Source organism: Penicillium rubens (assembly GCF_028828025.1).
Source record: "Penicillium rubens strain IBT 27055 chromosome Unknown utg000001l_segment0_segment0, whole genome shotgun sequence".
NCBI lineage: Eukaryota > Fungi > Ascomycota > Eurotiomycetes > Eurotiales > Aspergillaceae > Penicillium > Penicillium rubens.
In genome coordinates, this window is record NW_026890599.1 from 2,065,881 (window position 1) to 2,081,836 (window position 15,956).

The 15,956-nt window shown below is 49.6% G+C and overlaps 6 protein-coding genes across 6 annotated transcripts; 5 read left to right on the forward strand and 1 right to left on the reverse strand.

The window, feature by feature from the left end:
- Window positions 1-143: 143 nt before the first annotated feature.
- N7525_000823 (uncharacterized protein) lies at window positions 144-2,921 on the forward strand (the record flags this gene model as incomplete). Its single annotated transcript, XM_002561953.1, has 4 exons — window positions 144-336; window positions 478-872; window positions 926-1,330; window positions 1,395-2,921. The coding sequence occupies 4 exons, from the start codon at window positions 144-146 to the stop codon at window positions 2,919-2,921; spliced, it is 2,520 nt and encodes an 839-aa protein (XP_002561999.1).
- Window positions 2,922-4,089: 1,168 nt separating this feature from the next.
- Window positions 4,090-5,379, forward strand: N7525_000824 (uncharacterized protein; the record flags this gene model as incomplete). The annotated part of the gene is made up of 1 exon (XM_002561952.2): window positions 4,090-5,379. The coding sequence occupies one exon, from the start codon at window positions 4,090-4,092 to the stop codon at window positions 5,377-5,379; it is 1,290 nt and encodes a 429-aa protein (XP_002561998.2).
- Window positions 5,380-5,940: 561 nt separating this feature from the next.
- N7525_000825 (uncharacterized protein) lies at window positions 5,941-6,312 on the forward strand (the record flags this gene model as incomplete). The annotated part of the gene is made up of 1 exon (XM_002561951.1): window positions 5,941-6,312. One exon carries the CDS (start codon window positions 5,941-5,943, stop codon window positions 6,310-6,312), a length of 372 nt encoding a protein of 123 aa, XP_002561997.1.
- A 665-nt stretch (window positions 6,313-6,977) lies between these two features.
- On the reverse strand, window positions 6,978-8,030 carry N7525_000826 (transcription factor SUA7; the record flags this gene model as incomplete). Its single annotated transcript, XM_002561950.1, has 1 exon — window positions 6,978-8,030. The coding sequence occupies one exon, from the start codon at window positions 8,028-8,030 to the stop codon at window positions 6,978-6,980; it is 1,053 nt and encodes a 350-aa protein (XP_002561996.1).
- Window positions 8,031-9,197: 1,167 nt separating this feature from the next.
- Window positions 9,198-9,718, forward strand: N7525_000827 (ATP synthase subunit H; the record flags this gene model as incomplete). Its single annotated transcript, XM_002561949.1, has 3 exons — window positions 9,198-9,224; window positions 9,283-9,361; window positions 9,456-9,718. The coding sequence occupies 3 exons, from the start codon at window positions 9,198-9,200 to the stop codon at window positions 9,716-9,718; spliced, it is 369 nt and encodes a 122-aa protein (XP_002561995.1).
- A 2,547-nt stretch (window positions 9,719-12,265) lies between these two features.
- On the forward strand, window positions 12,266-15,650 carry N7525_000828 (DUF1765 domain-containing protein; the record flags this gene model as incomplete). The annotated part of the gene is made up of 2 exons (XM_002561948.1): window positions 12,266-13,053; window positions 13,106-15,650. 2 exons carry the CDS (start codon window positions 12,266-12,268, stop codon window positions 15,648-15,650), a joined length of 3,333 nt encoding a protein of 1,110 aa, XP_002561994.1.
- Window positions 15,651-15,956: the final 306 nt, after the last annotated feature.

Genomic DNA, 15,956 nt, shown 5'->3' on the forward strand with positions numbered 1-15,956 from the left:
CACCTCCCTCCAACAACCAATTTCCACACGTGGAGGGTACCCTCCTTACCGAACATATTCCCAAAGAGGGTTCTTCAATCTCCCCTCGAATTCAAACCCTTTGATGTCCCGCCACCACTCTACCGGACAGCCAGCCCGCCACGATGGACATGACTGAACCGCGGCGCGGGGCTCCAGAGGAGGACCCCATCGACTCCAACGACTACAGCGACCACAGCCCCGCGTCCTTCCACGAAGCTAAACAGGAACTTCCAGATGACTTACCCAAATCACTGGACGATCGTCGCTCCGTCCCGGTCTTCCAGCCGGAGACTGAAATGTACGATGCTTGGCAGGGTGAGTGCTCTTGTGTCCGCGGAACTATTTCCCCGTTTCCCCGACGCGGGAGATCAAACTATTTTACCTTGGACGGTTACATGCTGGGAATTTCACTGCCTGTGTTGGGCGCTCAAGTATTAAGATCTAATCGTTGAACAGGTCAATCACAATACCTGACCGCGCCAGTCGCCGCGAAACCCTTATCCTTTAGCCTAGCGCTCGACGATCACTCGCACGACAGTGAGCACGAAATACGGGCTCACTATGGGCGCGACATCGAAGATAATGACGCCCGACTAATGGAGATGCTTGCTGCCCAAGCTGCTCATCGGGAGGTGGATTCGCTCACTGCAGACGAAGAGACGATTGCCGCCGACGAGAAATTGACCGATGACGAGAAGCGCGACATACTCCAGAAGAGCTTGAATATGGCGGCCAGTAATGGCGATGTGGATCGCGTGCGGAAATTGGTACAGGGCGAGGCGAGGACTTACGTGGACGTCAATAAGCCCGACGAGGAGGGGACCGTGCCGTTGATCTATGCCAGTTGTTTTGTGAGTTGCTTGTATGCGCGAAATACTGATGCGAGGCTGACTGGTTATAACAGGGTCACCAAGAAGTTGTTGCTGCGCTCATCGTGGCCGGTGCCCTCGTCGACAGGCAGGATCGTAACCAGTGGAGCGCATTGATGTGGGCCATGACCAACAGACACAAGACGATAGCGAAGATTCTTCTTGACAATGGGGCATCACCGGATATCAAGTCCTCATCCGGTGGTAGGGCTTTTGATTTCGCCCAGCCCGGTAGTGAGATTTCTGAATATTTGCATGAGAATGGTTACAGCTTTGGCTCGGGTAATATCGATGATGACTTCTATGACGCAGGATTGGCGCATGGTCGTTTCGAAGAAGAGCTAGCGGAGAGCGAGATGAAACGGCGAATGATGATGGAAGAGAGCGCAATCAATCTGGAGGTCGATCTGTCCAGTTTAGGACTTGACGAGAAATTCGAGGTCAGTTTATATCGCGAAAAGAAGTGTTCGGCCTTGACTGATTCGAGATTTTTGGTTATCATAGCCATCCGATGACGATGAACTCGAGGAAGATCAACAGGAATTTGTCTGGGACAAGTGCCTGAATGATCAGATGTTTGTCTTCCAGGACCATGAGCTAGAGCGCATTTTGGATATGATCATCACCAACATGACTCCCCAGCGGTCTCCTTCCCAAAAGCCAGTGCCTGCAAATCTTCTTTTCCTCAGCGCCCGTTACGCGCACTATCATGCCAGCCCCGAGCTGCTCACAACTCTGCTGTCGTCTGCAATGGAAAAGATCAATGACGTTGTAGAACGTTACCAGTGGGATATGACAATGCAAGCCTTTTGGCTATCAAATGCCACGCTTCTACTCCATTACCTGAAGAAGGATGGGGGCTTAGTGGAATCTACCGTCGAGTTCCAGCTCCATCTGGCGGAGCTGATCAACGAGATATTCGTTCTCGTTATTCGTGACGCCGAGCGTCGAATGAACAAAGTCCTGGATGCCGCAATGCTGGACCATGAAACCATCCCTGGGCTGGAGGACGTCGCCTTCCAAAACGAGTGGAAACTGTTCCGGAAAAATAAAAACAAAAACCCCGAGCCTGACGAGAAGCGATTCCGGCCTCCATCACCGCGACGACGAGCACAAATCTCGCCTCGGAACATCACCTCTTTACTATCATCGACCCTCTTTGTACTTGATCTCTACGATGTTCACTCAGTGATCACGACCCAGATCCTCTCTCAACTTCTCTACTGGCTCAGCGCCGAGATATTTAACCGAATCATGAGCACGAAACGTTACTTGGCGCGCACGAAGGCGATGCAGATCCGCATGAACGTTTCGTCATTAGAGGATTGGGCGCGCACGAACAACCGTGTGCCAGAACACTACGAAAACGGTTCTACCAACACCACTGGAGAGTCGACAATTGACGCCGCTCGTCGGCATCTAGCCCCGGTCATTCAACTCCTCCAATGGCTGCAATGCTTTTCATCGCTCGGCGACGACCACGAATCTCTCGTAACAACCCTGCTTCAATTGCAACAACTCACCCCCGCCCAGCTCCTGCATGCAGTCAAGTCATACCGCCCAGAAGTAGGCGAGAAAGGCCTGACCAAGCAAGCAATGAAGTTCCTTCTCGACATGCAGAGTGATCCCGGAGTTCTACACTGTGAACAGCAGAAAATCCAAGAAGAGAAGGCAAAGGCAGCAGCAGGACCAGGTCCTCAGGCAGCAGCAGATGCCCGTCCGAAGACACCGCCGAAGGACCAACCTTCTGCAGCACCCACATCCCCTGACACTGAAACATCTCCAGGCTCCGCTGCTGTACCATCCCGACCTGGAAGCATGGTCACCGGCAGGAACGATGAGCGCTCAGGTGCCGGTAATAGTGTCTTCCTCGACCCCACTCTCTTCCTCCCCTTCTCTCTTCCAACCAGTACAGACATGCTGGTCAGCTACGGTGCCGGGTTCGGTGGCACGAACCGCGAACGAGCCCGCAAGTACATACCCACTGTCCCGCCTGAGGTCTTGAGTCGATTCGATCGTGGCGACGTATAAAACAAAGTAGGCATGGTGACTGCTTTTACTTCACTGCTTCTCCTGCGACCTGCCACCTTTCTAGGCTATCGCTGTTCCGGTAACAAGGCGGTGAGATAAAGATGGCGAATAAAGCGATAGGATACCCTTTGCGTCCTTTTTAACTTGGGGGACATGCTAGATGTGGCTTCCATGTGGGCATCTGCCGATGCGCCGAGTATATATTCTGAACGAATCTCTTCCATCCATAGCAATGTGTCTGGTAACTGTAGACTGATATTGATGACTGGTGTTTTCTTCCAGCTTATGCGGGAAAACCCACCACACACCAGAGAAGCCCAACATATGGTGGCAGGTCGAATCTCGAAGGGATTGTATGGAGATGCCTAGGGCTCTAGCTGAATTAGGGTTCTACAGCGGCATACACGGTCAAATTTCATAGAACAAGGGCTTCTCCAGATTGAGAGGAAGATAGTATAAGTATACATCCTCTTTGCGATTAACAGAATAACAGAACATCCCTTTCATATGGGATCATTGCATATACGCAAGCGACATTTTGTGGAGATCAAGAGACCTCACAAACGCAGGGTTAAAACAACCTTGCGCATACTTTTGTCGACTTGCGCCAGAACAAGATTTTCCAATTATGCAAAACCGGTTTCTCATCTTCATCAAGCTCTCCGTACAAATCTCCAAGCGCACTTCCATTGGAAGCAAATCTAGTACTTGAGAAAAATAGAGGCAATATGGTTGAAGGTAGAAGAACACAGTGGGGATTGGACTGAGAAGCGATAAGAAAGAATTTGTCGAGTACTTGAAGAACTTAGAGGCAAGATGAACAAGAATGAGAAGCGAGAAGGGAAGGGGGAAGTATAAATAATCTACCTAGGTACAATCTACTCAGGTACATAGTCAAAGGGGCACCTGCCCGATGTGCAAACAAACGGTTGGATTGAGGTTCCAAAATAGACTTGGTACCTTCAAGGAACCCCAAACAGGAAAGAGGAAACAGGAAAGAGGAAAGAGTATGTCGCTTCCTATTTGGGCTCTCTCGCTCTCGTCTTATCCCCCGTTCTCTCTCCTCCCGTGGTACTCGCATAATCTTCGTACAATCCAACTGGTGTTCCCAAGGTTCCTGTCATCCCTATGCTTATGCAATTCAAAGCGTTGCTGATCTACTGGCAACATGAAATCCTCAAAGCCATCCAAGCGCACGAACGTTACAACGGACACCCATGAGTCTGCCAATACAAAGACCAAATCCCTCCCACAACTACTGCCTTGGCCTTCAATCGAGGACTCTCCGACAACCCAAAATCCTATGATGAGCTCATCCAGAGACCTGGTCCCGCCATCTGGGCTCAATCGCCTACCACCTCCGCTGTCAATGTCAACTCCCCTGCCCCCGCTACCTGCTGGATGGGAAGGCACAGAGGACATGAAGCTGTGGCTACACACCAAAATGGAAGAAGAGCGGCGCAGACAGCAAGAAGAAAGAACATACCAGGCTACCTTGGTACTGGAACGGCGGCGAATCGAGCAGTCAATATTGTCAGATGCCCTGCGCGCCGGTGTCCCCCCGAACCTGGTCCCACTAATCTTTAACGGCATCTATACAACCGGTGCCAATCTCGAATTGGCGACTGAACTGCAGAGGCAGTGGTCTACACCGGGTTCCATATCTGTTGCGCCTCCTACAATGTCCCAACCGCAAAATAACCCGGGCCCTGCGCCGCCTGCAAAGCTCCCAGTTGCACCCCAACCGATTCAGCAGAATTTTAGAGAGCCTCCTCGAGCACAAGATAGTGACTTACCTCCGGCGGCCACAGACTATTTGCCTGGAACGCGCAACTCTCGGTGGTCGGAAGCCACGTCCCGTTCACATCGGGACCGAGTGATAAGCTCTGAGCGAGAGCAGCTGAGGCGCAAGCTGAAAGCCCAGAACGTAGATTCCGCTGACATGAAATTGCTGGATACAGCTTTCGAACACACATTTCCTATTACGAGCTCTACGATGGAGGCCGAGGCCTCTCGACATCTGGCTGGTCCTCTCGACAAGCCTTCTGGGACGCGAGAGAAGCGACGGCAAGCCCCTCAGAAACCTCACCCCAGGTCTTCGCCGCAATCCCGGTCAAACCCCCAACAGCAACTACAAACTTCACCGAGAAATCCTGCCAATACCTCAAATCCCCCATCTCAGGTTCATCCGGAGCAAACGGACATCCCTAGCCCGAAGCGAAAGGACCAAAGGTTGCACAAGAAAGTCCCTCCACCTCAATATCGTCGAAATGAGACAGCGTGTGGTCAGGAAGACCCATTCGATGAAGCAGAACTTGATCAGAAACAACGGCAGCGTGATCTATCCAGCTCGCACGAATCCCGTACCTGTGGTGGTTCTTCTGAGCAACCATCGGAGTCAACCCCGGCTTCAGTAGGGAAATTCAGTGCAACCGCAGCTGAATACCTTCAAAGATAATCGTCTCACTCCGAAAGCTCATCAAATCCCTTGCAACTCACAGTTGCAGGCATCAAGTTAGAGTAATGCTTAACAGTGTGCCACCTCGAAGGACTCTCTCCATTACAAAGATACCAAGTATTGTTATTGTTACTCCGCTACTGGGTACTGGTCAGTTGATATTGTTATCTTCGTTGATGACTGCATGCCGAGATTCACTAGCAGTCAACGTTATTGTTAGCTCAGGCTTGAATGAATTGAATTCCAACTTTATCACCCTAATAGGAGGCTGCGAGTAATAAAACATTTAGAAGGATGAAAAGACCCTGTAGAAACTTCGATTTAATCTTCCTACAATAGTAAATATAGATATGAAGTTGAAACTCTTGGCATGTCCAGTATGACATCGGAGTACGTCATACACCAAATGAGCGATGCCAATCCCGGAAACCTGATTTCGTAGGGAACTTGTATAAATAGGAAGTCAATTCCACTTGCGACAATCCATATCCAGCCTTCTCCCACCTTCAACATATCCAACCTTAATACCTTCAATAAAACTGAAACCCACCAATCTTCAAAATGACGACCTTTATGCGCCTGAAGACTCCATTCCAGGCCCGATCCCCAATTACAGCTCTTTCTGCAGCGCGCACCCAAACGCCTCGCATCTCCCTATACCGAAGCTATGCAACCAAATCCTCAAATGACCCCGAGCAAGCCACAACCACAACCCGCAAGCCAAACCCACCCAGCCGCCCAATCCCTTCCAATAAAGCAAAGCCTACCCTCATCGAGGGAGAGCAGTCGCATCTTGTAGATCGAGAGGGCAACCCGAGAAAGGATCTTCCCCAGGATGTGAAGAAGCACAACCGGGACATGGAGGAGCGGTATGATAAGCCGTATAACTCTACAGACGACGATGGCACGGTGAAACCTGCTTTCAAGAGCTAGCTGGATCCCTTTATTGAATCCTGCCGTGCTGGTGATATGTCCGCTATGATATGATAGGTTGTGAGATGGTGGCTGGCTCATCATTTTTTTCTTTATGGCTTCTGAGTTCAGGCGCCTGCTCAGAGCTATAGATAAATGGCTTTCCTTTGTGCGCTGAGATTCATGCTTTGATTATTGGCTTTGTATTTTATGCTCTCCGGGCTTGTTTTCATTCGACATATACATCCATAGATGTACCCAAATAGACAAGTGAAATCCTGAAAGTATTCAAGAGACCTAGGCCCTTCTAGTAGGAGGGCACGTCTTTTCAGATCTTACTCTACCTACCAGTGAAGCATGGACATCAGGCTACATATACGTTCATCAAACTCATATGAAAACGATTGATTGTTTCTCAATCTAGCTATCCATGATGATGGACAAATTAAGGCAGTCCTCAGGCTTGTCCCCGAAGCCAATATCCACCAAAGATAAAATTCTAAGCACATTGCAGCGAGGTATTCCGATGACGTTTCAAGAGACATTCATGTGTCCCGCGAAAGCAGATGTTCGATTCTTTTTTTTTTTTTTTTTTCCTTTTCTTTTTCTCCATAGACAGGCAGCTTCGCCATGTCCCTCTTCGTGGATATCATGAATGTGTTCGCAAAGAAAATGTTGTGTTCTGTTCAGCTCACAGGCAACTTGGCCATATCACCCTTGCCACCCTTGATCCACTCAGGGTCAACGAGGCGCTCGCGCTCCGCGTACAATTGCTTGTAAGCACCGCGAATGGTTCCATCACTGACATGCGCAACCTGGGAAATCTCCTTGGCAGACTTGCCGTGGCCCATGAGGAACGAAGCCATGTAAATGCAAGCCGCAACAATAGACAGCGGAGAACGCCCGGCCAAGTCGCCCATGGCGGTAACACGGTCCGAAAGGGAGACGGAAACACTGGTGACCTGGTAAGGGAGGTCGAGAAGGTTGCAGAAACGATTGCAAAGATCGCTTGGCTTGGTCGAAGTAGTCGCATTGTAATCGCCAGCAAAGTCGTGAGTTTCGCCATTTTCTAAAGCAGCATTGTGGCGCTCGACATTCTGAGTGGTGAAAAACTTCTCTAGAGCCTTGTAAATGCGACCAATTTCCTTTCGGGTGACCTTGGTCACTGCGAAGATTTCGGTGAAGGTACGAGGAACCTTACACTGACGGCATGCGATGAAGATGCAACCGGCAATAATGACTTCCTGCGACTTGCCCTTGAAGGCCTTGGCGTCATCAACCATCTTGAACAGATACTTAGCGGTATCAGCGACAGTCTTCTGGATGTTGAAACCGTCGCACAAAGCACCGATTTCCTTGTAAGCTGCTAGGAGGGCCTTGTTCGCCTTCTCACCCGACTGTTTGTTTTGCGCGCGGTACAGGTCGCGGGCACGGCCAGATCCTCCACTTGCGATGGAAGTCTCCAGTTGGGCACCGTTGAGAAGAGGGTTCGAGGCGTCTCCGACACGGGAGGGATCGTCATTATTTTGGTCGTCGTTGGAGAAGGTACGCCATTCAGAGTGCAGGTCGATCTCACGGTCTGCGAGCACAAGTCCACACGAACCACAAACTGTCTCGTGAGAGTCGGGGAATTCCAGGTTCGGGGGATCCTCTTTGCATTCTGGGCAAACGAGATGAGCCGATAGGTTTTTCTTCCAAGGTGTTGCGCCCTCGGGTTTCGCAAGAGTAGAAGTAGCCATGTTTTGAGATTTCAGGTAACTTGCGTATCGATCGTGGCAACGCCTTGCAAGGACTTTTGGGGCTATACGGGGTAGACGGTATTTCCGAGTATAATAGCGAAGGAGAAGTGGCGAATACAGCTTGGCGGCTGTAGTGAGGAAAACGAAAGCGGGCCACCTGTGGAGGATCCCTCAACAAGGGAAAACGTCGAAAATGGAAAAAAAGAGTCGCTCAAGGCCACTGTTTTGCGCAGTCATGTTAGCTCAGCCCAAAGCAATTGATTGTCTCCCGTATCGCAACGTTGTCGGTCCTTCAACAATGTCATGCCAAGATATACTCGAACAAAGAGGCTTCCATTACCTTTCACAGGTAGAGCCCTCGGGATTCGAAGGAGTCACCCCCAGTCGTAGAAAACACTTCACCGATCTGCGCTTTCTTGTATCGAAAGTGGAACAGAAATCTCGCCTCAGCTTGTCCAGCCGTGTTGAACCAGTCAAGGTCTCCGCAAGAAGTCTCTCACGAAAATGGGGACAGGCTGAGGAGGAGGGAAAGAAGAAGCCAAGGACTGGGGGAGGATGAAGGAGACAATGGGATGAGGTGAGGCTTTGAATCGGCGGCAACCGAGAAAGGGCAGTCCAGATCGGGCTTAGTAAATTCGTCACGTGACAACCGTCTGTGCATTTTTATTGGCTGAGGGAGTATAGGAAGCTTCCAAGAATTTTTAAAGCAAACAAAGATTCTTTGTTCTCGTTTGCTGGAGATAGACCAAACCGAGAGAGGAAAAGAAGGCTTTCGGTTTGATCTTTGCAGGATAAGGTGATAGAGGACATTAAAGTCAAGAGATTCAGATATTCTTATACAGGTGGTTTCGGGAATTTGCGTAGAAAGTTCAGAGAATCGTGTTCTTCCATCAATAACATACTGTCCACATTTGAATTAACTTAACCAATTATCACTTCCTAGGTTCTCATAGATAAGTTGAACTACCATCGACTATTTGCTTTTTATACATACTCGAGCAGTGTAGAAGCCCTGGAAAGGTTCGGGAACAACATGCCCGGCTGAGTCAGCTGCCAAGAGACCTTTCCGAACAGAAGTCGTTTGAACCTCCAACTTCACGGAAAGACGGATCAGACCTATTCTATTGAGAACCACCCCCTCATTCCTCATCTACACCCTCAGTCAAGATGATGTCTCAGTCTCTCCGGGCCTCGGTGAGTAATGCTCAATCAGCAGCTGTCTATTTCGACCCTCGACTAACGCGAAAAACAGCGCACCCTCTTCTCCCGTGCCTCTCGGGCACAGGTCTCGGTCGCTCGCCGCACCTTCCTGACCTCCGCCGTCCGCCAGGGTACGTACTCTACCTAGGGATTATCTTCAATATGACCCAGATGTACCTACTATATCCGTCGGTCGCATTCTTGCTAACCCGCAATCTGCCGCAGCCGACCCCGTCCAGGACCTTTACCTCCGCGAGCTCAAGGCATACAAGCCCACTCCCATCAAGGCTGGTGACGCTGAAGAGCACGTCCAAAAGTTCACCGCCCCTAAGCCCCCCCAGTCTCCCGAGGAGGCCAACCTCGCCAGCGAATTGTCCGCCTACGAGAGCCAGGAGGTCGAGGTCGAAGGCCAGGCCGCCGCTGGCGAGGCCGCCCCTGTCGAGGAGAGCTGGTTCGAGGAGGAAGAGGAGGCCCCCGCTGCCCACTAAATTCCCCTTTCTTTTTTCATTTAGCAAGATCTGGGGAGATATGGGGGGGAAGGCTGGCTGTAAATGCCGGTGCAACTAATGTGGCCGCCTCTCGAGGTCCTAAAGCTTGTAAATTAGACCACATTTTTTGAACGTTGAGACATCTTTTTTCCTTGATTCTCACCTCTCCTTTTTTTTAAGAGTAGGACTCAAGATCAATGGTTTTTGACTCTGGAAGGGTGGCTGGTACAAGACTTGTCTTTGGTGAGTACTACCTGAGTAGAGTACGGAGTAAGCTCATTCGTGATGTCTTGCGCACTTCGCTTGAACGCGAAGAACGGGATTTGTAGTATTCAAATGTAGTGTTTCAAGAATAACGGTACACCACATAGAAAATATCTAGATGGTTGATCTGCATGGTTGACTACGTGATGGAGTACATAATACAGGCAGCCCCATGGATCGAATCTTATCAGGGATCGAATCTTAGCAGTTAAACTATGATGACAAGAGCTGTGGGTAATGGATCAATGCCTGGCACATTGAGATTGTCTTACTGGTTAGTAATTGGGTGATCGCTTCCAAGGTTGATGTGTATAGACAAGATGAACCGACCAGATACATAGCATACATAGCTTGGAACATGACATGGGACTGCTGGTTTAGAAAAGGTGCACTGCATGGCTTGAGCAGGCTTATTGCCATGTTCATGCAATAAGTGATGGCTATCTGGTCAGAGCTCGGAAGTATATGCGATGCACGGAGTATGTTCTATGTTGTATACAACATATACGGGAACTATTGGTATAAATCATTAGGATCTACTCCGAACTGCTGCAATTGATCTGTAGATCAAGATGTCACAAACAGGCCACAAGTTGGAAGCATTGCAATTGATCTGATACATCATATTTCCACACTGTTTTCCCCTAGAAGTTGATATCAACCTTGGAACACCCCTGGAGGGAACAACCTTGGAACCGGGATGGCTGGCAAAGCTAAAGCCAAAGTTTAATAAAATTCCGGAGTAAAGAGAAATACTCTACGGAGCACAAGGGCTATTGTACCATGCATACTCCACCAATTTACGGAGTACTGTTGTTCAACTTCGGTCCTGATTTTCCTAGGGGGCGAAATGAAAACATTGGTCGCCAAGGGCTTGTGCAATGTGATTCATGGTGTGTCAACAGGGCACTCGTCCCCGGGGACTCTTAGATACGAGAAAAATAAAGGCACTTGGGAATAGACCGCCATTTATACTAAGGCTATATCTGTATGAAGTAAGGTGATTCACTTTGCAAGCGTCTTATGGCTCAACTCCCCCCCCTCACAGGGCAGATTATGACAGGTACTAGTGGAATAGCTCCATAATTTGGAAAATAAATTGATCCTAAACCAGATGCCGTGTGAAAAGCAATGTTGTTTCTTATACTCCATATGTTGTACTCCGTAGTCTACATGAAGCACGGGGAAACACAAATTGTGAATGCCAAAATAATGGGTAATTAGGGTTGATGATACCATCGGAGCACAGCGAGGCGAGATTATAACATTCCATGGCCAAGAATGAGATACGAGAGATTCTGTACCGATGTACAGCTGTCATAGCCCACTCGGTGAATTCTGCCCTATTATGTTCCGGAGAGGAGGGATGCGATTGGCCCTATCGCCTGTAAAGACCTTGCAATTGGGGCTGAACAGAGAGCCCGATGTCTTTACGAATCAGACTTGCTGCATCATGCAGAGACCATAGACTCGAGCTGATGCCGTGAGACCGTCCAGTATTACGCGATCATGATGGCTACAGATAAGAAGAAGAAGAAGAAGAAGAAGAAGAAGAAGAAGAAGAAGAAGAAAGAGATCCGTGGAAGAAGTGGAGTAAAAAAGGAGAATAGTCAATGTCTCAGCTAAAAGCTGATTTTAATCTGAAATGAGATTTGATGCTATAATAATGCTACAATAATGCTACAATAGTAGAGAATAAGATAATGTTAAAATTGTCTCGAGTTAATTAACAACAAAAATAGGCCAAAATGAGCAAAATGAGCAAAATGAACAAAATGAACAAATCCAGTATTTTGTAAACTTCGGGCCCCCCCTTGGAACTACATATATGTATTTCAATTTCTCTTCTTTTTCCTTCTTCTCCCTCACTTCTTGAATCACCCCACCCTTTTGTCGGACCCTTGTGCAGACGCCCTTGGGGGAGATTCCCCCGCCGATCACTTGCTGAATCAGAGTGGCGCCCTTCTACCTAAGCGGCTGCATAGACGATCGATCCACCCCCGAAACTCCGTTAGTCCTCCAGGGCTGGATATTACTGCTTTTTTTTCTCCCGTTCTTTCTCCTTCTCTTGATCCCTGATTTCCTCTCAAAATTGACATTTCAGCATTGTTACTGTGCTTTGTTTGCCCTTCCCCAGATGCAGCGCGCCTGACCACTTCGACCTGGAACCTCCTGGTGCACAGAGGAGCTGGTCTCTTCTACGCTCAGAATCCCGAGATTTACGGGGAAATGACCAAGAAATCCCCTCAATAACCGATCTGCCCTCCCTTTATCCTTTAGACAATGTCTCCGCCCTCACCCGAGACGAACGATGACCAGAACCCCGAGCTCTCTCGTGCCGCCAGCTATACCGATCTTCCCAGTCAAACAGCGACAGAATCCAGCTTAAGACGTACATTTTCTGATTATGCTGTTCCGACATTGGCAGAATCACCGACAAAGGAGACCGTGGCTGCGGGGAAGGACATTCTCCGCCGAACCTCTCTTCGTTCCAAGGACAAGTCGAAGCAGGCCTCCGTCTCACAATTCACATTATCGTCATCAGAGGATCTGAAGGACACGGATTCATTTGTGCCCGAGACTAGGGCTCCCGAGCCCGCTGCGAGGCCATCCAAGAGCCGGTCAATGTCTGGAAGAATAGTCAGCCTTGCAAGGAAACCATGGGGCTCTTCCTCCCGATCTCCGTCCCCGTCAGCGAAAAGGTCCAAACAGCAAGATTCTCAATCCCCAAGTCGATCGACCGGTCGAAAAACAGAAGACGATCAGATACAACCGTCCCGCAGGCGAACGATCCTCTACAAACGTCCGCGCCGGCCGATGCTGGCTGTTGTGGCCAAGGGCCCCGAAGACAGCCCCGGCTCTCCAAGCAGTCCATCTGGTAATTCGCTACGGCACCGGTCCTCATTCGAAAAGTTCACAGCGTCACTCTCCGTTTCGACCCCGGTCTTACCACCAATGCCCAAGGGAGCTGCAGAAACTGCTGCCGCGTATGCGAATGCAGGCACCCATCATGCACGGAAAAAGGACGAGCTTTGGGGTATCTTCCGTGGCCTGGAGGCGGATTTCCAAAAGTATGTGCAATCGCTTAAGCCATTCGCGTCACAATTGCTGACCAGAGAACAGGTTTCAAGCCAAATCTAGCTCGTTGAAAGCCAACGTCATCCGCACCTCGCTCCTCCCTTTTCTCAGCCGCCACCATCTCCACGCATCATGCAAGAATCTCAGGCCAGAAGACCTAGATCGTCGAGTTAACATTCTCAATAAATGGTGGATTGGAATGCTGGAGATGCTCAATGGTAAGAATAACCAGTCAATCTCGGGAACCGACAGACCAGTGTTTCTGGAAGCTGTCGTGGGAATCATGGCTCGACCGGAATGGCGCATCCCCTTCCCCATGGCGCAGAATGGTAGCGGACCTACAGAATCATTAAAGTATGCATCAACTTCAGTGTCGGAAACATCGGATGGGTCAGGCTCCTCGGGTTCGGATTTCCTGGTCGAATCGATTCATCACAACATCCGAAACATCTTTATCCAGAATCTGCTCTCTCAAATGGCATTTGTGGTCGAACGAATGTCCATGAGGCACGCACCAGCTAGCCTGGTCGCTTTTTGCGGCAAGGTTTGCGCATATGCCTTTTTCTTCTGCCCTGGGGTGTCCGAGACCCTGGTCCGCCTGTGGAGCACGCCTCCCAATATGTACCGACGCATCTTGTCAGAATCAGCTGAGTCACGTACTGGAAATATGCGTGTATACACACAAGAACTCGCTGCGTGCTTTCCTCCAGCTCTCCGTCCCTTGGCGTTTCACTCACAGGCACCTCTGTTGCGATATCTGCGCCAGAAACCCGAACTACCCTTGAACACCACCTCTATTAATTGGAACCGCCCGTGGATCGCAAGATGGGCTGGCCGTGACACGGATCTCTTCTATGTCTTCGTCAAATACATTCATATTCTGTATGCTGAGTATTTGCCCCCGGGGACTGAAAAGGCGAAGCGGATATTAGCACCTGGTCTATTGATGGTTCACGCGCAAGTCCTGCTCGTTCTAGAGGACACGATCTACAAGCAATCAGCACAACAGGGGTCAGACAACCCTCATACAGCTGCTGCAATCACCTTTGATGATTTCATCGAGTCGCCGGATGCTTCTGCCTCCACTCAGCATCTCCGAAGTGGCAGCAACACTCATCGGTCGATGGCAGAGAACCGTCTGATTATCCTTCTCCGAGACCTCCTGTCCGAATCATCCGTCGAACCGAATCGTGCTCGCTTACTGTTTGCCGAGTCATTTTGCGGCATAATTAAAGCTGCAGCGCAGAAAATGTCTCTCTTTGATCATAACGCGTGCTTCTTGTTGTGTGACTTCCTTGAGGAGGTCATTCCAATCGTCACACGTTACGCCCAGTCGATTGAAACGGAATTGTTTGATTGGGGCTTTTGGCTCGATGTTTGTCGCCAAATGATGCAGAGCCACAATTCGCTCACTGAGGTGCGAGTGTTTTCTTTCCTCTTCTGCATCTGGGGTACCTGGACCGCTACAGAAGAAAGAAAAGCATCTATCTGTCTGGACTTCTTGTTGCATGAGCCGGTATTCTACCACTACTTCAATCACTGGAGTCCAATGGTGCGAGCCTATTTCCATCGTTTGTTGTGTTGGAGGGTCGGACGGTTTAATACTGAACCCTCATCACTTGACTCCAACGTCTATGAAATCCTTTCAGATCGACTCCTACGAGTCTGGGAGTATTACATCGGGTTCCAATCCAAGGCCGAAGAAGGTATGACAGCTCCTCTGTCCTCTGCTCCCTGTACACCAGCTCCCGGACGAAGAATCATCATTATCCGATGTGAAAACCAACTGTCTCCTGCCAATCTTTTCGTCAGCTTCGACCGAGTCGTACCACCCGTTCCTTCGGACCAACTCACATCACACCGTCGAACTGGATCTTCCGACTCCAATGGCTCGGATGGTCAACCATCTAAAAGACGGTGGGGAATCCTCAAGGCTATGTTTGGCAGTTCTTCGAACACACGTTCGGGCGATGGCATCAGCAGCAGCAGTTCTGATGACTCCGAGAATGCCGTATCAGATTCAACAATGACTGCGGATACCAAATGTATGGATGACCACGAACAAACTGCGATCAACGGTATGGACGAAATCATCCGCCCCAAAGCTCCCCACCAGCCATTCTTTTTCAAGTTCTCCTTGGAATGGATGGATCGCCCGCAATGGCCAACCAAGAACAAACGTCTTTTCACCCCTTGTCTCCCCGTCGCATCCCAATTGCACGTCGAACATCGGCGTTCTCCCGACAAGTCGGACTATGACACGGCATCAGAGAATCTCGGACAATCCGACTTTGAGAATGATGAACAACAACCAGACAGTCTCACCAACGATCAAGATACTCCCACACAGCCTACCTCAGATACCTGGCCACGAACGCCTACAACCAAGAACTCCCCCTTACCCGAACTTCCTTCCCAGCCTTCTTACGACCATCTTGTGTCTAGCAAGTATGCAGGCCGCGCCCTGGCGGAATGGGCACACATTGTGTCTGAATGCGATAGCTTTTTCGCCCGTCGTCGCGACGAGGGCGTCCCCAGCGATCGCATGGTGGAAACCCCAACCCTGGGGGTTGAAAGCTTTCGCAAATAACCAAAATCCGAAATGAGAGGAATCCCTCTCAGCAACACAAGATCGATTATAGACTCCCGGTGAGATGTTCGAGCAGATGTCTGTTTTGAGATGTTTCGGCTCATTCCTCTTTTTTCTTCTTCTTTGTTTCTTCTAATTTCACATAACTGTGTGCATGGCGGATCTGGAGCATAGGGAACCGGCGTTCACTTAGCCTGATTTTGTTCTTCCAAGGATTTCTCATCTCGTGTACTAGGAGCGAGACACGCAATAATCATAGTAAGACATCATTCTACTTCATCAAAATTGCCATCTAAGGGAACCGTA